This window comes from Gekko japonicus, unplaced genomic scaffold (assembly GCF_001447785.1).
Source record: "Gekko japonicus isolate JY-2015 unplaced genomic scaffold, Gekko_japonicus_V1.1 scaffold188, whole genome shotgun sequence".
NCBI lineage: Eukaryota > Metazoa > Chordata > Lepidosauria > Squamata > Gekkonidae > Gekko > Gekko japonicus.
In genome coordinates this window covers 139,411-163,512 of record NW_015163098.1, presented here as the reverse complement: position 1 = coordinate 163,512, position 24,102 = coordinate 139,411, and the positions used below count along the sequence as shown (strand labels likewise).

Genomic DNA, 24,102 nt, shown 5'->3' with positions numbered 1-24,102 from the left:
GCAACAGACAGGGTAATTGTCAAGAACTTATCAGACAATAGAATTTTAAGATCATTGTCAGTCGAATTCCTTGTGGAAGGTAAGTGGGGACAGATCAAATAGCTGCGCATGGTAGAGTATTGGGGACAGCGTAGAAGGATATGAGCAACTGAATCAGGTTCACTATAGAGACAATTGCAGGTTCTATCCCTATAGGGGATACCCCTATATCTGCCTGAAACAACAGCCGAAGGAAAGAGATTAAATCTCGCTAGCATAAAAACCCGCCGATAAAGTGGAATTGTTAGATTAGAGATGTAGAAAGCCATAGAGGCTTGGCGGGGGGGGGGGAGGTCAAGGAAGCGTGGAACAGAAAATATCATTTAGTTAGGCAACTCTGGGAATTTTCTCCACTTATGGTGGTAGTATTTGATTTCTCCTCATCTAGAAATAAATGCTTTATGCAGTCTCTCATGAACTGTTTGAAAGAAAGAAGAGTGATTTATGTGTCCATACTTACTCTAAGGGGTACTTATTCTGAAATTCCCAATCCAATGATATACATGAAAATCACAGGTTTGGGTCATTCCCATTATTTTCTGGAGTGGTAAAATAAATCCGGGATTCTTAGGCATTCTGAAAACATCCCCCCTCTGAAAAAAATCAATGTTGTTTTTCATGTTTGGGTGCTTACCATCAGCAGCAGGTGTCTTGTTTTTCTTTGATTCCCCTGATTTCCCAGGAAGTGGCAGTTCTATGTTCCAACTGAATCCTTGCAAGAGATCAAGAGGTGAGTGCTCCCAGCCAATCACTTTTGGTGATAAGCCTCAGAGAAGGAATTTTGATGGAAGAATATGTGTTGAGCTGTGACTGCTCAGATTACTCCATGTGCAACACCAAATTATGCAAATAACTTTCCACTGAGGGTTCTTTAGGATCAGAAAAAAAGACAGGGGGGAAGAGCCACCTCCTCTACCCATGTCACCCCTTATCAGCAAAATAAGCTTCTATGTCTTTTAAAGTGATGTTTTTGGAGCTGACACATGGCTCTGATTAAAGTGGTAAACCCAGAGACAACTCATAAACAAACATATGTAGATTAGTCATCAGACTCCCATTCCCCATTCCCCTGCTGCCACCTCCTCCTTCTCCAGGAACTCCTTAAATAGTAGTGGGACTAATTACGGTATCTCTACATTGAGTGCTCAGTGTGAAGATGTGTGTCATAGCAATTGGGTGATTGTCTTATCACAAACAATCAGAAACACCCATGGGGCTGTTTTTCAAAAACATCACAACTATTTTCAAAGATTGCAAAGACAGGGCACTTTGTGTTTTATTCATTCTTCAGTGATGGTTCAAATGGCAATTTATGGGGACTGTCATTTTTTTACATTTTGCTGAGTACACATTTGTTTCCCTAGTCACAAAGGGGAAAAAAATCTGCAAAGGACTGGATCAAACATTTCTGTTCCACTAACAGTGGAGCCTTCCTCTGATACAAGGAACATCCTGCTGATGCACAGAGTTTTGTGCTGGTGGGACACTGTTTCTGCCACCAGAACACTCTTTTTGTTAGACAAAAGCTATATGTGGTATGGAACTGGTGGCTCTAACCCTAGTAGCATGTCAATGTTAAGACAAGTTCCCCATGTCTTTGGTAGATTCAGGCGACTTTAAATTCTCCCTTCATTATTACCAAAACATGTTTTTATTCAGAATAAAAAATCTTTTTTTTCCTTTTGCCCTTTTCAACCTCTCTTGGCCCTTGGAACAAAACATTTTTGGATAGCCTAGTTTTGGTACTATCCTCTCTGGGTAGTAGCTCTTATCCATGGCAACAGAGAGCATGGTATATTTGTGACAGTGTATATGTATTGTCCCATCACTCTAAAATGTATTCCCTTTTCTGGATGTCTGAACTTGTATTTCAAAAGTCAAGTCTCATGGTTATCTAAAAGCAAACAGATATAGTAATCAGATCCTTCTGTCTCAGATGATTTTGAAGATGGTTCTTTAGCTTACGTTGTGACTATTGTATACTGTATTCTCTAACCAGTGTTGAGCTCCTGGCATTGTGATGAAAATAGTCTGGAGACAGGGTGTCTAGTGCCATGGATATCTAACAAGTAGGTTAGAGCACAACAGGGATTTCGCCCCCCTCTGTGCCTGGTGAGATAGGGAGGTAGAGCAAGAAGCAAAGAATCACAAATAATCAGAAATTATTTTCAGCCATATTTCTACTCCTGCACTTCTTAGATCCAGAATTCCTGAGTCCAAATGTCCAGCTCCTCTGTATTGTTCACACCTGTAGCTCAATACTGCTTAGCCCTTTCTGTCCAACAACTCTTTCCAAATGGATATTGTTGTTTCCCTCAAATTGAAATTAGCATGTGAGAGGAGGGGGGAAAGAGAGGGTGCCTTCCCAAAATATAAATGTTTTCATCTGCTGTGGACTGATTGCAGTGATTACATCTGTGACACAACCTTGGAAGAGAAGACTGTAAAGGGGGCAGCTTGCTGCCTAATGGCTGGAAAGTGGTGCTGAAGGGACAGCTCCCAAGCCACCATCCTCACGCAGAGGGCTCACGAGAAGCCAGGAGCTGCATTGCTTTTCTCATTGGGTTGAGGCAAATTAGAGAGTCGCTTGGATTAAAGGGCGCCAAGTCCTTTTGATCATCAGAGCCCATTCTGTTGACATTCTTCCCCCTCCCCCATGGGTTTGTGATGGTTTTTCTCCGTCGCGATGCTAAAGCATCTCCTCTATCTTGCAAACTGACAGGAGCGAGGTTTCCTAGCAGCAGGTGGGGATGGCTTTTGTGGCTTTCGGAGCTGGTAGTCAAGGGCGCTGGAATGGCCACCTGAAGATGGGAGGGGAAAAAAGCTCACAACAAGTAGTTCTTCGCTTCACCCAGACGCACAGGGATCGGCTGGCTAGGAGCCTGGCAGAAGCCGCGAAGGAAACAGCGCTTGCTATGTGAAGAAGAGCCTCCTAAGGTACTGAGAATGGAATGTGATGGTGGGGAGGGGTATCGGTGGTGGTGGTGGGGAATCACAGCGGCGTGTTTGTGGTTCCATCTGCTCTTCTTAGCCCTCTATCTATAAACCTACAGGTAAAATCTTGCGAGAATAGCGAATGTAGAAATCTGCTAGGAAGGTTATGCGATAAGGGATCCTGTAGGGTGTGCCCGCTGCTCGATTTGCTGGGCGGGGGGCGGCAGCGGCGGCGCAGAGTGTTTTTATTACCAACCAAGCCTTCGCCTTCTGTTGGTTTTCCCATACTAGCAGATGGGCAAATGGCACATCTCTTGATTCCTAATTTTAGTCCGGACAACTTGATCGAACAAATCCAGAAAGAATGGGGATGAACAGGGCTCGGCGAAGGTGACTACTGATAGCTATCAAGGAGAGACAGTGTTATTTCGGGTTGAGCCCTGACTGTGTTGGAGTGGGGGGTGGGCGCTCCGAGGAAGAGTCCAGATCATCACAGGCGGGGGGTGGGAGAGGAGATGGGAGGCGAGAGAAGGGAAAGGAAGAGAAGCCAGACGATGACAGGCGAGGCAAAGGCTGCCTTGAAGGATGCGCGTGGCGAAAGGGGATCGCCCTCTGTTTGCCAAGGGAAAAGCTGGAAGGACCCCAAGGTTTGTTCCAGGGTCGTTCGCAAAGCAACTTTCTGCTCGCTGGGGCGAGGAAGCCGCGCGCTCGCCACTGTTCCCAAGGAACTCCCCAGAGAGGACAGACAGACTGAAGGGATCCGATGCCGGCAGGTGATCGGGAGGTAGAGGATAGAGGTCAAGATTGTCCAAGGGGACAGGCAGACAGAAGGCGGGAAAAGCAGCAGGCAGCCTAATCGGAGGAACCTTCGGGGTAGGAGATGAGGCTCCCGGGCACCAGCAGGGAACTGTTTGGGCTGCAACGCCGGGCTAAGGAAGGCATGGAGATTGGCAGGAGCCCCTCCCTCGCCAGGGAATCGGCTCCTGTGGTCCCCGAGCGAGTGCCTTCTGGGAAGGGCTTCCTCCCTCTCCCTCGCGTGGATGCCCTGGGCGCTCCTTCGGGCAACACCGCGGCAGGCAAGCCCCTCTCCGTCCCTCCCCTCGCGGCAGCCCGCTCCCCCCCCCCCCGCCCCAGGCTGGCGCTTCCTTCCCGCCAGGCGGCCTAAACATAACACGCGGCTCGTTGAGTCTCCCCTTCTCCTCCTCCTCCTTCTTCTCGCCCGCAGTCATGTCTGAGCCACAGAGATGGGGAAGCTCGAGGATAACGAGAGGGTGATCCTCAACGTCGGAGGCACCAGGCACGAGACCTACCGAAGCACCCTCAAGACCCTGCCGGGCACCCGCCTGGCTCTGCTCGCCTGCCAGTCCCAAGGCGAGTCCCCGGGCGGCGGCGAAGGAGGAGGCGAGGACCCGCCGCCGCCTCCCCTACCGTTGCTGCCCGCCCCCAACCCAGGGCCCGTCGCAGCCAATCCGGGCGGAGGCTTCCCGGAGGGCGTGGCCGGCGGCGGCGGCAATGGCGCGGCGGCGAGTGGCGGGAGCGGCGCGTGCTGCGAGTTCTTCTTCGACCGCCACCCGGGCGTCTTCGCCTACGTGCTCAACTACTACCGCACGGGCAAGCTGCACTGCCCCGCCGACGTGTGCGGGCCCCTCTTCGAGGAGGAGCTGGCCTTCTGGGGCATCGACGAGACCGACGTGGAGCCCTGCTGCTGGATGACCTACCGGCAGCACCGCGACGCCGAGGAGGCGCTCGACATCTTCGAGGCGCCCGACCTCATCACCGGCGAGCCGCCCGGCGAGACGGACGAAGACGACGACCTGGCCGCCAAGCGCCTCGGCATCGAGGACGTGGGCGCCGTGGGGGCCTCCTCCGCGTCCTCCGCCAACGGCTCCCCCCTCGACGGCCACGGCGGCCGCTGGAAGAAGCTCCAGCCGCGCGTGTGGGCGCTCTTCGAGGACCCCTACTCATCCCGCGCCGCCAGGGTAAGACGGGTGCCCCTCAGGAAAGAGGAGGCTGCGGGGGTCGGAAGGGCGGGAAAAGGCCGTCGGGTCTTCCTTGACTGCAGTGTGTATACAGCCTGTCTGTCAAGGCAGCCAAGGGGGCTTTCAGAAGATCTCACAGAGAGAACTGCTTTTCCAGGAGCTGATGTAAAAAAATGTAAACCTCCTGGCTTATTCAACTTGCCTTGCCCTCTGGTGGACGGAGGTCTTGAAGTAGCTCCAGGGAATGCCTGAGCTGGTTTCCTTCCAGCTCTTGGTCTTGCACAATAACCATATGAAATAAGAATAAATTATTATTTCTCTTACAGGTGAACTGTGCCTAAGAGACTGGGCTGCTAAAACAGCTGTGAATCACCTCATGGATAGTTGTTCTATGGCCCCGGGTACACGGGCAGATACAGGGGGGGCGTGGCTAATTGCCCTGGCACAGTTTGATCCGTGATTATGCGATCAGACACGCTGGCAGCACAGCACGGGTCCTTCCCTCGGCGCCAGCGGGTAAACGAGGAACCGGAGGGGAATGCCATGCGCAAGCGCGATCACACCACGGGCGTCTGGAGGCAGCCCGTGGCAAATGTTTACTAGTACCTTGGAGGCACTAGTTTTTAAATGTGCATTGTCGGTAGTATGCCACGGGTGCGCTCCACTTCCCAGATGTTGGGGTGTGGTCGCGCCCAGATAATCCGCCCACCTTCTGTGCCTCTCCCGCAGCAACTTTGCCGTGTGACCGGGGCCATAGTCATCCTGTCTTACCATGTGTGCCGGCTTGATTTAAATATAGCACTGACTAAGGCAAAAACAGTCTCCCATAGGGCATTGTGATTGCAGTGTCTTGTTCAAACCGCACTGCCTGTGCAAGCACTTAAAGTGTATTCCAGATTAATCAAGAAAGTCTTATGGACGGGCACCTTTAGTTTGCCAGTCTCATATCTGAATCGAGCCCATTTGTTTAATTATGCCAGCAATTGGCTCAGACAGGGATGCTGCTAGCATGTTATATATGGATGGGCCAAGATGTCTAAAAAGTGCATTTAAATATGATAGGGCACCCTTGGAATGTTTACCCATTTTAGCGCTTCACCTGTTTCAGCCCTGATTTGCTGATAGTCATGTAATGGTGTGTGGCTGCCATGAAGTGTGAACTCAAAGTTTTGCACAAGTCCAGCTTGCTATTAACACCACTAAAATTCCTAGGTGGATGGGTCGATATGGTGGCTTTTCTATGTTTTTCTATGGTAGTTGGTGCCAGGCCTGTAGCTATGTTGGGGCATTTCGGGCCACACCCCCACTGGTTGGCCACGCCCCGCTGCTCCTGCTGCCTGACTGTAGCTAGGGGCCTGCAGCTGGTGGCAAGAAGTGCAACTGACGTTTTTATGGACAAACTGCAGGCTGTGGAGACTGAAGGGTCAGTTGGTGAGAGCATAAGAAGGTGTTTGGCCAACGGTGGGTATATTGGTGGAAAAGTTGCCAGGCCCTAGAGCACAAGACTAGCAGTTGAAGATCCCGGCTTTTCCCCAGCAAGGCTCAGGGCGTGGGTACTCTGCATGTAATACTGAGCAAGCCCGTAAGCGAGAAAATTGCAGCAGCTGGCCTCTCTCTTTCTTTTTCCATGTGTGGAGCTGGCTGGCTGTATTACGCCCAGCCAGAGCAATTGGAGGCGGAGACGTACCTTGATCACCTTACTGCTGCCTGAGGCTTGTGTCCCCCCACCCCCAAGCAGGCAGAGAGTGAAATGAGATCCGCAGCTGCATTGCAGGAGGGCAGCTGATTGAGTGCCGCACCAGAAGTAGGGGCAGGATAGGGAGGAAGTAGCTAGCGGGCAGGCAGGGAGGCCTCTCTGTGATCCAGCTGAGGGCAGGCATGCTGAGAGCTTGCTTCTCAGCTACCAACCTGTTCTTTCCCCCCATTTCCTCTCTCCAGGCTTGGAGGAGAGTATAAGGTGACCAAGCTGTTGTGCACCTCTCTGGTGTCAGCGTCCGCGGGTGTCATGATGATCCTTTTCCAGCCTGGCACTCTTCATGGTCCTGCCCTCCTTTTTGCTCCACTGTGCCCCTCGCCTCCCTTTTACCCTAGTGCCAAGCTGAATGAATTGCTGCCTCAGTGATGGTATGGTAATCTAATTAATTTAATTAAGTTCCCCGCTCCCCTGCCCTAGCGTCCCTGCCTCACCACCCAAAAATTTCTGGCTATGGCCCTGTTTGGTGCTGTCTGTCATGCATATGAACACCTGTGTCATGTGTCCAACTTTAAGGTAGCAAAACCCTGAAAAGCAGCTGTGGAGCATAGCCATGTTTATAAAAGCATGGACATTAGCATGTAAACTCATGTCTAAAGCCAACCCAAGTTTTTTGTGGAAGTTACATGGATGAAATTGGGCACTTTAGTGTACAAGAGCAGCATGGAAATGTTTTATGAAAAGTAGAACTTCTGTAAAGTTAATTTGTTTGAAGCAAAAAGCAGGCGGTATAGACTATATAGGCTGTACTGGTCTTGCCATGGTCCCTGTTTGCTGTGTGGATCAGCAGAGATGAGTGCAAAATGAAGAACAACATGCAGCTGATCAGCAGGAATTGGAGAATTTCTGCCATGCTGCTAACCATCAAACTCAAGTGCTGCCAGGATGTGCCCTGGGAACAACTTGAGTACACTGCTATTTTCCCCCAAGGACAGTATCATAAATACTGTTCGGAAACTGATCTTGTTTGTATGAACCAAGATTAATTGTCTGAAGACGTGAGCAGTGACTCAGGAAAGCTCATACCCCACCACAAATTTTGTTAGTGCTTAAGGTACCACTGGACTCGTTTCTACTTATCATGCTTTGTCATCTTCAAGTTTTTTTTCATGCTCCTACAGTTGTCTTACTATTTCTGTTTTGTAGATAGGAAACTGATGTGTAGTGAGAATCATGCCCATGCTAACTTGGGTTTTTAACAGAAGGATACATACTTCTATTCGTCATTGACCATTTGCAATATCTCTCTGTATGTGTAAGGGCCAGACAACTTGTTACTTATATACATATGTATTTTTTCTTTGATGTCTTGTGTTTGGATTTCTGTTTGGCATCTACAACAGGAAATAATCCAAGGTGACCCAAGGTAATCCAGATTCAACGTAGTAAGTGGAACAGAAGATTGATCTTGATTTTTCTCCTATCCTCTGAATAGCCATTGATTTCTCAAGGTGATTTGTGTTAGACTTTTGGGTAGAATATAAAACCAAAGGAGCATGACATTATATTATGTCATCCTAATGGACTTTTGTTACTTTTTTTTTAATGTGACTTTTGTTTTAGACATACATTAAAGTTTATGTTGGGCATAATCATCTGTCTATCTATATCCTTTGGTCTTCCTTGATTTCTGTTTAATGGACTTGTAGGCTGGGTAGTTGGCATTTTCCATGTAAGAAATACAAGAATGTTTCTGGGAGTAGGGAGCAGAAGGCAAAAGCACCTCTTCTTTCATGGGTCTGCTGAAGTACACGGGAAATGCCCATCAACAGCATTTGAATGACTGGTGGCACTGGTATGGTTTACTTCCCATGTGGTCTTGTAAACCACTGTGGGGTGAGAATGCAGATGTTTTCAGTCATCAGTATTACCACCAGTGTGGTGTAGTGGTTAAAAGTTGTGGACTCTAATCTAGCAGACCAGGTTTGATTCCCCACTCCTTCACATGAAGCCTGTTGGGTAACTTTGGGCCAGTCACAGTTTTCTTAGCACTGCCTCACCCACCTATCTTACAAGGTATCTGCTGTGGGGAGAGGAAGGGAAGGAGATTGTAAGCCACTTTGAGACTCCTTGAGGTAGAGAAAAACAGGGTATAAAAACCAGCTCTTCTTATTTGTTTTATTTAAAATGTTTTTATGCCTCCTTTGCACATGATCAGGGTCCTCAAGGCGGCAAACATAAAAACATTAAAAGATCTCAACTATTGAAACATTTAAAATTATAAAATAATTGAATAAAAATACATAAGTTGCCTGGAGAACTTCCATAACTGGTTAATGTTCTACCTAAGTAACCTGATTTCTGGAGGTATCCTATTTTTTTAATCCTCTAGTTTTTCAAAGCCAGATAATTATTTGTGGTTTCTTCATGTAATCTTGTTAGATAAGTACATAAGAGCGGCCAATGGCCCATCCAGTCCAACACTCTGTCACACAGTGGCCAAAAATACCAGGTGCAATCAGGAGGTCCATCAGTGGGGCCACAACACTAGAAGCCCTCCCACTGCTGCAATGACGGAATTGAAACCTTTGTGTATGTTATATATGACTGCAAGGCATATAGCCACTTTTGTGATATTCTCCCACTCTCTACAACTACTCTATCCTCAACCAGTCAAAAGATGCAATTGCTGAAGAGCCTCCTAGAAAGTAGGTGCCCCAAGGTTACAGCTAAACTTGCCAAATTTGGCTGGTTAGCTGTAAGGACTAGAAAGCTCCTAGTGAAAGACGAATAGATGTAATTTGTTACAGGACCTAACAGGTTTTACATGCATGCTCTATTTGATATTCATTTTATGTATTTCATTTATGTTTGTGGTTGTATGAATTTAGTTTGAGTTAGTTTGTTGTATTAGAATGCTGGCTTTTTGCTGTGAATAAATTTGTTGTTGTTATAAGCAAAACACACTAGACAAAAACAAACACAAATACACAGGAGCACTTCTGACAGCTTAAATTTATCTTCTATATACTCGCTGTATAAAAATACTTTTATGCACTTAATCTCTTAAACTTCTATAAACACTTATAAGTGTTTTTATATTGTTTACTGGTCATAATGAATCTTCTTGCAAATGATTTTCAATCCATTTGTAAAGTCTCGACCAGGTTTCTTCAAAAACTTCTTTTTTATCCTACAATAGCATAGTTAATTTGTCAATTTCTGCCATTTCCAGTAGTTAGTAGATTAATTCTTCTTTAGATGGAGTTTCTTCCTGCTTCCAATACTTTGCATACAATATTCTAGCAGTTGTTATACCATGTGCAAGCATATACACATCTGATCTTTTAAAGCCTTCTGGTATTATATGCTTATCTAATTCCCTCTTGAAGCTGTCCATGCTTGTAGCCGCTACAACCTCCTGTGGCAGTGAATTCGATGTGTTAATTGTTCTTCGAGTGAAGAAGTACTTCCTTTTATCTGTTCTAACCTGACTGCTCAGCAATTTCATTGAGTGCCCATGAGCTTGTATTGCGAGAAAGGGAGAAAAGTACGTCTTTCTCTACCTTCTCTATCCCATGCATAATCTTGTAAACCTTTGTCATGTCACCCCTCAGTTGTCATTTCTCCAAGCTAAAGAGCCCCGAGTGCTTTAACCTTTCTTCATAGAAAAAGTGTTCCAACCTTTTATCATTCTTGTTGCCCTTTACTGCACTTTTTCCAATGCTGTAATATCCTTTCTGAGGTATGGTGACCAGAATTGCACACAGTATTCCAAATGAGGTCACACCGTTGATTTATAAAGGGTCATTGTAATACTGGCTGATTTGTTTTCAGTTCCCTTCCTCATAATCCCCAGCATAGTGTTGGCCTTTTTTATTGCAACTCCATACTGTCTCGACATTTTCAGTGAGTTATCTACTATGACTCCAAGATCTCTCTCTTGGTTGATCTCCGCCAGTTTGGACCACATCAGTATGTATTTATAGTTAGTTTTTTTGGCCCCAATGTGCATCACTTTGCACTTGGCCACATTGAACTCCATTTGCCACATTGATGTCCACTCACCCATCCTCGACAGATCCCTTTGGAGTGCCTCACATCCTCCCTGGGTCCCACCACTCTGAACACTCTAGTGTCATCCACAAATTTAGCCACTTCACTGCTTACTCCCAACTCCAAATAATTAATGAACAAGTTAAAAAGCATTGGACCCAGTACTGAGCCCTGTGGTACCCCACTGCTTACCACTCTCCACTGTGAAAATTGCCCATTTATACTCACTCTCTGTTTCCTACTAATTAGCCAGTTTTTGATCCACAAGAGGACTTGTCCTTTTATCTCATGGTTGTTGAGTTTACTTAGGAGCCTTTGATTAGGTACTTTATCAAAAGCTTTCTGGAAGTCAAGGTAAACAACATCTATTGGGTCCCTCTTGTCCACATGTTTGTTCACTCCCTCAAAGAACACTAACAGGTTAGTGAGAAAAGATCTTCCCTTACAGAACCCATGCTGAGTCTGCCTCAGTAGTTTTTGTTCATCAATATGCCTACTAATTCTCTCCTTAATAATGGTTTCCACCAACTTACCTGGTATTGACATCAGACTGACTGGCCTGTAATTTCCCAGATCTCCTCTGGAACCCTTTTTAAACATGGGGGTGACATTAGCTACCTTCCAGTCCTCAGGAATGGAGGGAGATTTTAATGAAAGATTACATATTTTTTTCAGGAGATCCACGAGTTCACATTTAAGTTCTTTCAGAAGTTTTGGATGTATGCCATCTGGGCCTGGTGATTTATCAGTTTTTGTCTGTCAGTCGTAGGACCTTCTCCCTCGTCACTTCAATCTGACTCAGGTCTTTCAACACCCCTCCCGAAATCAGCAGTTCTGGAGTGGGCAAGCACTTCTCATCATCCACAGTGAAGACAGAGGTTGTTTCTAAAAGTATTCTGAGTGTATATAGCAACCCAGTAGCAAACATGTGAACATTTAAACACATCTCAGTATTTGTTCATCAGATAGCCTGTATGATGTGTCATGATATCTGTGCATCAAACAATACTGAAGCAACAGGTGTCCCTGTCTCATGTCTGGATCTAGCCTTGGCTGAGAGCCTTGCTGCTCTCCTTAGTTTTCAAATGCCACTGATGTGACCATTTCAGGAATTGTAGGAAGCAGATGCACAGTCCTCCACTTTGTCTCATCGCTAGCTTCTAACAGTCATCAATGAAGTCATCAGAGGGAGGACTGGAAGCAGCCTGATACCTCTCCGTTGTCCCTGGACTTCACGGTTCCTGGCTTCCAGCTGCAGTTTAGGTGATCAGAAGGATGGCAGGCAGGAGCCACCTGGGAATCTCCTTTCCAAGCAACATTTTATTGACTTTTAACTGCACTTATTGTTTGATTCCAGCCTGTCCTGGGGGGAAGGAGCTTGGGGACAGTGCTGGATACTGATCTACAGTTGGAACTTCAGATGTTCTCTTATGGCATGTAGTGTCTTTTATCATCTTCAGTTGATATACCAACTATGGCCATTCCTCAAAAAGCATTATCTGGTCCATGCTTTGATCATTTTTTGGGGGTATTTTGTTTTTATATCCCGCCCTCCCCGCGAACAGGCTTCACATCAGATTATGACAATGATTTATGAGGGGCTGCCTTTGAAAACAGCCTGGACAGTTCAGCTAGTCCAGAAAATGGCAATCAAGCTGTTGTCAGGTGCTGGATGCAGTGTTCATATCACTGCTGTGCTGAAACGACTGCACTGGCTATGATTTGTTTTCTGGGCAAAATTCAAAGTGCTGGTTGATATTTTAAGGCCCGTAAATGGAGTACTTGATGTACTGTCTCCTTCCATACTGCCCAGCTGATCAGTGAAGATCACCTTCTCAAGCTCTGCTGTCTGTTTCCTCACCTTCAGAGGGGGGAGAGGTTGTGACGGGGGTGGTGCTTTATGCAGCTGTTGTGCTCATGGATCTCTTCTATGTTGTTGGTTTTGTTGTATTGTTTTAGTTTGTGAGATGCATTGAACAGGTCTCTGAAGAGGTGGCATGTGAACCTTCTAAATAAATAAACCACTTTGGGGAGCTAGTTTTTGGCCTAAAAGTGGGATTAAAACATGATAAATATGAGACTCAGATTCATTGTACCAAATTACTGTTCAGCAGCAGAGAACTCAGACCAAGAGTGATCCACTGGAGAAGGAAATGGCAACCCACTCCAGTATCTTTGCCAAGAAAACCCCATGGACAGTAACAAAAGGCTAAAAGATATGACGCCGGAAGATGAGCCCCTCAGGTCAGAAGGTGTCCAATATGCTACTGAGGAAGAGCAGAGGGCAAGTACAAGTAACCCCAGAAAGAGTGAAGCGGCTGGGCCAAACCCGAAAGGAAGCTCAGTTCTGGATGTGTCTGATGGTGAAAGGAAAGTCCGATGCTGCAAAGAACAATACTACATAGGAACCTGGAATGTAAGATCTATGAATCAAGGTAAGCTTGACGTGGTCAAAAATGAGATGGCAAGACTGAACATCGATATCTTAGGAGTCAGTGAACTTAAGTGGACAGGAATGGGCAAATTTAACTCAGAAGACCATTATATCTACTACTGTGGCCAGGAATCTCGTAGAAAAAATGGTGTGGCCTTTATAGTCAACAAGAGAGTGCAGGGGTCAGTACTGGGATACAATCTCAAAAATGACAGAATGATTTCGGTCCGATTCCAAGGCAAACCATTCAACATCACAGTAATCCAAGTCTATGCCCCAACCACTGATGCAGAAGAGGCTGAAGTGGACCGGTTCTATGAAGACCTACAAAACCTTATAGAACTAACACCAAAAAATGATGTCCTCATCATCATAGGGGACTGGAATGCTAAAGTAGGAAGTCAAAAGGTAACCGGAATAACAGACAAGTTTGGCCTTGGAAAGCAAAATGAAGCAGGGCAAAGGTTAACAGAGTTTTGTCAAGAGAACACACTGGTCATAGCGAACACCCTTTTCCAACAACCTAAGAGGCGACTCTACACATGGACATCACCAGATGGGCAACACCGAAATCAGATTGACTATATAATTTGCAGTCAAAGATGGAGAAGCTCTATCCAGTCAGTAAAAACAAGACCTGGAGCTGACTGTGGTTCAGATCATGAGCTACTCATTGCAAAATTCAGACTTAAACTGAAGAAAATTGGGAAAACCACGAGGCCATTCAGGTTTGACCTAGATCGCATCCCTGATGAATATACAGTAGAGGTGAAGAATAGATTCAAGGGTCTGGATTTGATAGATAGAGTGCCTGAAGAACTATGGACAGAGGTTCGTGACATCGTACAGGAGGCAGCAATCACCACCATCCCAAAGAAAAAGAAATGTAAGAAAGCAAAGTGGCTTTCTGATGAGGCTTTACAAATAGCAGAGGAAAGAAGGAAAGCGAAAGGCAAAGGCGAAAAGGAAAGATTTACCCAACTGAACGCAGATTTCCAGAGAACAGCAAGGAGAGATAAGGAGGCCTTCCTGAATGAACAGTGCAAAGTAATAGAAGAAAACAATAGAATGGGAAGGACTAGAGATCTCTTCAAGAAAGTTGGAGAAATCAAGGGAGCGTTCCATGCAAAGCTGGCCATGATAAAGGACAAAAACGGTAGGGACCTAACAGAAGCAGAAGAGATTAGGAAAAGATGGCAAGAATACACAGAAGAACTATACAAGAAAGACCTCGATGTCCTTGACAACCACGACGGTATAATCACTGACCTCGAGCCAGACATCCTGGAATGTGAAGTTAAATGGGCCTTAGAAAGCATTACTAACAACAAAGCTAGTGGAGGTGATGGTATTCCAGCTGAGCTATTCAAAGTCTTAGAAGAGGATGCTGTTAAAGTTCTGCACTCCATTTGCCAGCAAATTTGGAAAACGCAACAGTGGCCACAGGATTGGAAAAGGTCAGTATACATTCCAATCCCAAAGAAGGGCAATGCCAAGGAATGTTCAAACTATCGCACAATTGCACTCATATCACACGCTAGCAAGGTCATGCTCAAGATCCTACAAGCTAGGCTTCAACAGTACGTGGATAGAGAACTACCAGAAGTACAAGCTGGGTTTCGAAGAGGTAGAGGAACTAGAGATCAAATTGCCAACATTCGCTGGATTATGGAGAAAGCAAGAGAGTACCAGAAAAATATCTACTTCTGCTTCATTGACTATGCTAAAGCTTTTGACTGTGTGGATCACAACAAACTATGGCAGGGCCTTAAAGAGATGGGAGTACCAGACCACCTCACATGTCTCTTGAGAAACCTGTATAAGGGCCAAGAAGCGACAGTTAGAACCGGATATGGAACAACTGATTGGTTCAGCATAGGAAAAGGAGTACGACAAGGATGTATACTGTCACCTTGCTTATTTAATATATATGCAGAGTACATCATGCGAAATGCTGGCCTGGATGAATCACAAGCGGGAATTAAGATTGCTGGGGAAAAGATCAACAACCTCAGATATGCAGACGATACCACTCTGATGGCAGAAAGTGAAGAGGACCTCAAGAGCCTCTTGCTCAGGGTAAAAGAGGAGAGCGCAAAAGTGGGCTTGAAGCTCAACATCAAAAAAACTAAGATCATGGCATCCGGCCCCATCACTCCTTGGCAAATAGAAGGGGAAGTCGTGGAAGTAGTGACAGACTTCACGTTCCTGGGATCCCAGATCACCGCAGACTGTGACTGCAGCCATGAAATTAAAAGACGCCTGCTCCTTGGGAGGAAAGCGATGGCGAACCTAAACAGCATGATAAAAAGTAGAGACATCACCCTGCCAACAAAAGTCCGCATGGTCAAAGCAATGGTATTCCCAGTAGTCATGTATGGCTGCGAGAGTTGGACTATAAGGAAGGCCGAGCACCGAAGAATAGATTCTTTTGAACTATGGTGCTGGAGAAGACTCTTGAGAGTCCCTTGGACTGCAAGAAGATCAAATCAGTCAATCCTAAAAGTAATCAACCCTGACTGTTCCCTGGAAGGCCAGATAATGAAACTGAAGCTCAAATACTTTGGCCACCAAATGAGAAGGGAGCACTCACTGGAGAAGACCCTGATGCTGGGAAAGATTGAAGGTCAAAGAAGATGGGGACGGCAAAGGATGAGATGGTTAGACAGTGTCATAGATGCAACGAACATGAAATTGAGCCAACTTCAGAGGACGGCAGAAGACAGGTAGGCCTGGTGTGATCTGGTCTATGGGGTCGCAAAGAGTCGGACTCGACTGTGCGACTGAACAACAACAACTGTTCATAACAGAAAATTGATTCAGAGTGTGTGTGTGTGTGTGTTGTTAATTATGGGATACTAGACCTCTCTGAATTTTAAGAAATTTGTATTAGATTTTAGATCCATTGTTAGTGGTACTGGTGAAATCAACCCTCGTTTGCTATAAAAATATTTTGTTCCCAAGGGCTTGTCTTTGTCTTCCCAAGTTTAGCAAAACTGATTCTCACAGCTACTTTTAAATATAATACTAGTCTTAGAAATACCATTTTTAACAGGTGTAATTTTTATATGTTGACATGTTTGAATATTTAATATCTGAATTGTCATTGACTGTCTTCCAGGAATTGGATTGCAAGGTTGGGCTCTGCCAAAATGATGACAGGAAGACAGGCCCTCTTAACACCCTTTTTTCTTAACATCCTGATTTGTTGCCTGAATGTGCATGTAGGTGACACAGTATGGGAGAAAACAGCTTCCGAGCTGTATCAGAATCTTACAGTTAGTAAAAGTGGATCATGCCCTGGCTCATTGTGTTCTCAGTAATTAATAATGAAAATATTTTCTCTGATAAAATTGTTATTAATGTGCCCTAAGGAAATAAACAAGGAAAGCTTCTTTGCCATTATGGTAGGAGAAGCCTGCTGTACTTGCTTAGAATATGCTATCAGCTTTTAGACATGATACTGTATTTGAAAATGATTGTTTATAGTACAGTAAGAGAGGAAGAGAAGGATTTAACAATTAGCATGATAATATATCACTGTGTTTTTTTTTAAATTGTGTTTAACTGTGTTTCCCAAAGGTGAATGAATAGTTTTTCTGAGGATTGTGCTAGTCTGTTAGAATGCTGGTGCAGTAGCTGGAGAGAATGGCAGCTAGAGAGTTGGCTGACACCTGTTGCTTAATAAGTTATGAATACAAGAAAAATTGATTCAGTCATTCTCATACTTAGTGTGTTTGAATTGATATGTAAAAAAAGGTAAAAGAAGAGAGACTTTCCGCCCCCCCTGCCCAGTATTTTTTCTCTCTGGAGCTGCTCTGTCTACAGCTCTTCTTGTTTCCATGGAAACAGGTCAGCTTCTGGCTTCTTGTTTTCATTGCAAACATTATCACTGCCATTTATTAATCTTAAAATAATGTTGTCCATTGCATTGACATCAACATCATACAGATAATCTGTGCTGTCATTTCTCATGATAATTATATGTGAACATATGTGTGCATGTCCAAATTCAGCTACAGTGGATTAATCCAAAGAAACAGCTCAAAGTCATGATTCAGTCATAATTTGCATTAATATAGCTGGGAGCAGAAGTTGGCTGTGAATTGTAAAGCTCACATATGCAGCTTCTGATAAATAGTGTGGGCTTTCTTTTCATCTGGAAAGCCTTGTAGACAACATTATGCTCTTCTATGGTTAAACAGAAAGGCTAATCTTACGTATTTCAACACTTGTTTATGATTAAATGTTTTTTTTTAAAAAAATAAAGCCTATTTAGGAATAGGTTCTCTTTGGAAAGAAGGTTAAAAAGGATAGAGGTATCAAGAAGAACTATGTAGCCAGAGTTCTCAGTGTTGCAATGTCTTATAATAATGGGTTAGAGCAAAAGGGAAAAGATAATGAAAAGGGCTGGAAAGCACCCATGTGCTTTGTCACTCAAATGCCAATAAGTATAATACTGGATCCCTGAATTCTGAAATGTTGTTCCATCCTTCATAATCAGAATATTGGGAGTAATGTTTTAGGGAATGAGCAGCTATTCCATTTTTTTCACAACTAGCATATAATGAAGGACATATATATGTATATTTCATATTGTGATAAATGTGAAAGGAATGCACCCAATACAATCTTTGTACTAAGCTTACCCTTTCCCTAAGCCCTACAATGCTACTTTGAAACCTTTTATGAGTTCTTTGCATTTGGGCAGCTGAAGCATTTCAAGATCACTGCATTAAGATGTATTATTTATATGTGTTTCTGCCTAGATGATAAGGATAACTAATATATAGACTACTTGCTAGTCTGAAGGATAGCAGTTGATGCCCTTTTCTGGTTATCTGCCTACTTGCTTGATGTATCAGCAACCATGAAAACATAGCTGGAGCCTGCCTCTCCGGGTACCTCTCACAATATATGAGTGGAAGCCATTTTATTAAAACATCTCACGTTATGGCCAGTTAGCCAGGCAGAGGGCTGTTTGTGGTTCTTAGGACCACTTTGGACAGTAATCTGAAGCGTACTAATGATAGTGTAATGGAACTTCAGAGGCCAAAATGTACAGTGCTTTTATTTTACTGTGTTGAAATAATAATAAATTTATAAAAAATACAATGCATAAATTCAAAACTGTTAGCATCTTGCTTTAGAGAGCTATTTGATAGTAATGCAAAATCCTGATTATCTCTCTACATAGTTATGCCTTTATCCCTTGATTCCTGTCTTAAAAAGAATATCTGAGATGTTTCCTAATGTCTCTGTACATTTGGTTTTCATGCTGGCAGGTTAATTCACTGTCTGTTCTTATCACAGACACAGCCTTCTGCAGTCAGTCGGGATTCCACTGCAATCATACAAACCTACGCTTAGCTTTTAAAAATTAATATTGGAAACTTTGGGGATTTTCTAATTACTTTTCCTAGGGTATCTGCCTATGATGTAAGCACACACAGGGAGATCCATGTTATATTTATAGCAGAATTGTTCTTTCTCTAAGAAAATTTTAATCTGCCTGCCTGATGACTTTGTTTTGCTTGCTGCTTGAGTTTCAGCCCCAAACCCATAATCTGTTTTTCTGGATGGCTAGCAGCATGGCTGCTAGCTGGTGCTAGAGTGGAGTGATTACTGTTTCCTGTTTTGCTATAAACTAGCAGGAAACCTCCAAGAACTCATGAGGAACCTCTCATTTCCCCTATATCCCTCTCCCCATACTATTTCCTCTTTCCTTGCTTCCTTCTGTTCCTTACACCCACAACCAATCTACCTTTATCTGCCCTCTTTTGGCAGCCTCTCTACCTTTTTCCCTCTCCCATCCACTTATAACTACCTTTTCCCCTGCCTTCAGCTTCTTTCTCCCCTCCCTTCCATCTCTTACCTTTCTCAGAACTACCTTTCTTTTTATTGTGGAATAGGTACATTCAAAATTTTTGTGAGGAGGGGCATATGTGAAGGAATAGCGTGAAAGAGTGGCCTATTTCAACTCACCTAGACAGGACCATCAAGGGTCATCATCTATTCAGATGCTGCTGGTAGTCCCATCAAGGCTATTGTGCAGCTAGACTCTGCCCCTCTGGGACCCCATTGGTCACACCTCCATGGACTTCTTATTGGTCTAGAAAATATATTGTTCTCACCTGAGACCAGCCCCCAAGGCCTCCCATTGGTCTTCATTGTTTTCCAAAGTCTATATCTGTCAGAGCACATGGCCTCAGATTGTGTGCCTCTGCCCTGATGTCAACTGGCAGTCCATCCCCAAACTATATTTGGGTCACAACTCCTTCTCAATGGATTTTGAACATCTGGACAGGTTGTATTACCCTGTAACTGAACCCTCTATTCACTATCAGCCACTTCTACTTTCTTAGTTCTGTATTGCTTGCTTTTTTTGAATGCTTAGTGTGCTTATAATAGGGACATTCTTTAATAAAACCTATTTAATTTACGCTTTAAATCTGGAGACTTCCTACTGTGCCATAACTTGGTATACAAGGGGTGTGCAGTCCTTGTACCCATCTGGTCTCCCCTGCTGCATAGCTAATTTCCCCAAACAACGAGGCAGGCCATTGGTGATAACAATAGTGCACGTTTGCACCAATAACTTTGGGAAATGTAGTTGTTTGGTCCTGGATGAAAAATTTAGGTCACTAGGCAGAAAGTTAAAGGTCAGGACCTCAAAGGTAACATTCTCAGAAGTACTAATAGTTCCACGTGCAGGGTCAGCTAGACAGGCACAAATCAGGGGTCTTAGTGCATGGGTGAGAAAGTGGTGGTGGGAGGAAGGCTTAGATTTTTTAGGCACTGGAGAGCTTTCTGGGACAAGCTGAACCTGTACAAAAGAGACAGGCTTCACTTGAACCAAAACTGAACCAGACTGCTGCTCAGTATCAAAAAAGTGGCAGAGCACCTTTTAACCTAATTCTGAGGGGAAGCTGACTGGAGCTGGGAAGCCTCTGGTCCTGGAGAAGTCAGTCTAAAGGGATATGATGGTTGCGTAAACACTCAGGGTAATATTAATAGGAGCGTAATAGAAATTGGAAGTGAGGGCATGATGGCGATTGAGGCCCACGTGTGGTGACTTAAGGAACCTAAAGAGGTGAAGGTTACTGTTGAAGGAAACACGATAGGTGTCTATATGCCGATGCTAGAAGTCTCCGAGCCAAGATGGGGGAGCTGGAGTGCTTGGTGTTCAGTCACAATTTAGATATAGTAGGGACAGGTTGTTGTTGATGTTGCATTGTACATCAAGGAGGGCATAGAATCAAATAAGTTAGAAAACATCAGGGGAATTAACTCCCCAAAAGAAGCAGTATGGTTGGAAATACTGGGCCCTAAGGATTAGTTAAATGTGGGGGTGTACTATCATCCACCTGATCAAACCTTTGAGGCTGATCTTGAGATGGAGAAAGAAATAAGAGAGGTGACTAAAACAGATAATGTTATTATATTGGGAGACTTCAACTACCCTCACATTGACTGGGTAAACATGAGATTGAGTCATGCTGTAGAAATGAGATTCCTAGACATCATAAATGACTATGCACTGGAACAGTTGGTCACAGAGCCAACAAGAGGGTAGTGATGTTGGACTTGGTTCTAAGCAAGTCTTAAGATCTGGTAAGAGATGTAGAGGTAGTTACAACAATTGGAAACATTACTATTAATGCTACTAGGAATAAGGTCCATTGTGGAAATAAATACAACGAGCTCTAGAAAGAGGCTCTGGGAGAGTGCCAAGGCCTTGGGCACTCAGCGTCAATGTGCTGTTGCAACCTCAGCAGGGTATAATGACACAGAGTGCACTGTTTTCTCCAGAGGAACTGATCTCTGCTACCTGAAGAGCAGTTATAATTTTCAGTGATCTCCAGTCCTCACCTGGAGATTGGCAACAATTGTTACCCAGGAAGAAATGGCTGGTTTGGAGGGTGGAATCTATGGCATTGTACCTGTCTGAGGTCTCATCCCTCCTCAAACCCTGCCCTCTCCAGGCTCTACCCCTCAGATCTGCATGAATTTCCCAACCTGGAGTTGGCAACCCTATATCCTTCCCAGCCAAGCATCAACCTGCCCAATGGAAAGTTATCCAAAACTGTAACAGTTGATTTCAAAAGAGGGAACTTTACAGAAATGAGGGGAATAGTAAAAAGAAAGCTGAGGGGGAAACACAAGAGTTTAATCCCTAGAGGAAGCTTGGAAGCTATTTAAAACCACACTAATTGAAGCCCAAATAGAATGCATTCCACAAGTTAGAAAAAACACTGCCAAGTCTAAAAGAAGGCCTGTGTGGTTAACAATGCAAGTCAAGGAAGCTATAAAAAGTAAAGAGGTTTCTTTTAAAAAGTGGAAGGTCTGTCCCAATGAATTGAACAGGAGCGACCATAGGCTCTGGAAAAAGAAATGTAAATCAATATTTAGGCCTGCAAAAAGAGATTTTGAGGAGTGGGTTGCTAAAAGCATCAAGACAAACAATAAACATTTTTTTCAGTATATCCAGAGCAGGAAACCAGCCTGCAGTGAGGCCTTTGGATGACCAAGGGATTGCTAAAGGAAGATGGCAGAGAAGCACAATGCCTTTTTTGCTTCTGTGTTCACTGTGGAAAGTGTGGGGCATGTACCCATGCCACAGCCCCTCTTTTCAGGAAGGGAGTCTGAAGAACTGAGCCAAATTGAGGTGACCAGAGACAAAGTTCTAGACCTAATGGGGAAATTATAAACTGATAAGTCTCCAGGTCGCATACACCTGAGAGTTCTTAAGTAACTTGGATGCAAGATTATTGATCTACTTATGTGTACATGTAGCCTCACTAAATTCAGCTGCTGTACCAGAAGACTGGAGAGTAGCAAATGTGACACCAACTTTTAAAAAGGTATCCAGAGGGGAACCAGGAAATTACAGGCCAGTCAGCCTGACATCTGTCCAAAGCAAATTAGTAGAAACTGTAATCAAAAATAGAATTGTTAGGCACATAGAGAGACAAAGCCTCCTCAGGAAAAATCAGCATGGCTTCTGCAAAGGGAAATCCTGCCTCACCAGCTTTTTGGAGTTCTTTGAGAAAGTGAACATGCATATAGACAATGGTGACTTGGTAGCCATTATATACCTGGACTTTCAAAAGGTTTTTGACAAGTTACCTCACCAAAGGCTCCTGAGTCAACTTAGCAATCATGGGGTAAGAGGATGAGTTATCATATGGATTAAAAAGTGGTACAGGGGACATGAGACAGGTTTATGCATGGGGTGGAAAGAGTTGAGAAAGAGAAATTTTTCTTCCTCTCTCCAAATCCTAGAACTCAAGGACATCCAATGAAGCAGATGGGTAGTAGGTTCAGGATGGAGAAAAGGAAATACTGCTTTACACAGAGGGTGATTAACATGTGGAAATTGCTGCCAGGGATGTAGTGATAGCCATAGGAATAAACAGTTTTAAAAAGGAATTAGATAGATTTATGGAGGATAAGTCTATCAGTGGCTACTAACCATGGTGACTGAGGGGAACCTCCACATTCAGAGGCACAAATCCTCTGAATCCGAGAGCTAGGAGGCCACGTCAGTTGAAGGCCTCGGCCTCTATGCCTTTTTGTTGGCTGTCCAGAGGAATTGGTTAGTCACTGTGTGAGATAGGATGCTGGACTAGATGGACCATATGTCTGATCCAGCAGGGCTCTTCTTATGTACTTAAGACTGTGGTATTTCTATTTTGAGTTCTTGAATGTCAAGGGTTAGATTTTACTTTCATATTTATTTCTAAAATGGCTTATCTGTCTTCATTTAGCATTCCTTTAACAAATATAAAAATGCCTTTAGGAGCTTGATAGGTCTTCTTCCGCGATAAGTAGTGGCACTCAGAATCTCTGATAAGGGCTTGAACATTGATCCAAAGGTTTGTAACCTAACTGTGCTCTTGGTGCTATTCAGCTATTAATAGCCTAATTGCTCTTCCTGTACTGAACAGCTGTGACATGCAAATACCCTTTTCAGCAGGTGCAGGGGCTGATAAGTGAAGATGGCAGTGCTACTGTTGGCTCCATTCCTGGTTCCCAGAGGGCAGTTTACCTGAACTTGCCATCACTGATGCAAGAGCTCTGGCAAATCTGAGTAATAAGTGGGAGTTAAAAAAAGAAGAAGATGCTTGTGAAAACAGTTATAAGCAGGCAGGTCTGCACATGTCTGTTGCATATGCCTAACAAAGCGGAGTGTATTTAGCTGCAGCCTTACCACAGGATTGGGATGTCATCAGCAATCAATTTGTTGCAACTCAGATATTATACAGTGCACAAGAACCATTCCTAACTTTGACACGGAGAGTACTCCATCTTTCTGTGCTATACCTCTGAGGATGCCAGTCACAGCTGCTGGCGAAACATCAGGTTCTACAATGCTAAGACCATGGCCATACAGCCCTGAAAATCTACAACAACTAATGAACTCCGGCCATGAAAGCCTTCAACAACATTCTTAACTTTGATTTTTTAAAAACGGATTGTTATCCTAACTAGTTCATGCTCTAATTTGGTTGAATATTACAGGTCACTTACATGCTTTATTAAAAATAATTCCCTTCCCTAGATGGACATCAGCATCTAGTTTGGCCATAGATTTATTGAGGCTGATTGGTTATATTTGATTTTAGGGAAATCCGAAACATTGGTTTATATAGTTATAAAGTGAATTATTCCACTACATTTCAATAAGCATTAGCTTTTATAACTTGCTCTGTATCTTAAATGCTTGCTTTAATTTACTAATGTTACATTAGCAGGTTTCCTTTAGGAAACTAATTGGCACACATCCATTGTTGAGATGAAAGCCAATAAAATGCATTACCTTTGTATAATGAGCAATTTAAGACTCCGTGGCATTCATTAGAACAATATTTTCTTTTGGTTTATAGGGAAGGCATTCAGTGAAAGTGCACGTTGTCTTTTCTGAGAGTTAAAGTTATGCCAGAGTTGTTGCTGGCATATGGCAT

General features: G+C 44.1%; 1 protein-coding gene across 4 annotated transcripts in view; it reads left to right on the top strand.

Moving 5' to 3' along the window:
* The first annotated feature begins 4,217 nt into the window (after positions 1 to 4,217).
* KCNC2 (potassium channel, voltage gated Shaw related subfamily C, member 2) overlaps positions 4,218 to 24,102 on the top strand; it is a 134,535-nt gene continuing 114,650 nt past the window's right edge. For all 4 annotated transcript variants that reach the window (XM_015406669.1, XM_015406667.1, XM_015406668.1 and 1 more), the window contains exon 1: positions 4,218 to 4,952. In XM_015406669.1, the coding sequence (XP_015262155.1) occupies positions 4,218 to 4,952 (735 nt within the window). The remainder of the gene's footprint in view (positions 4,953 to 24,102) is intronic.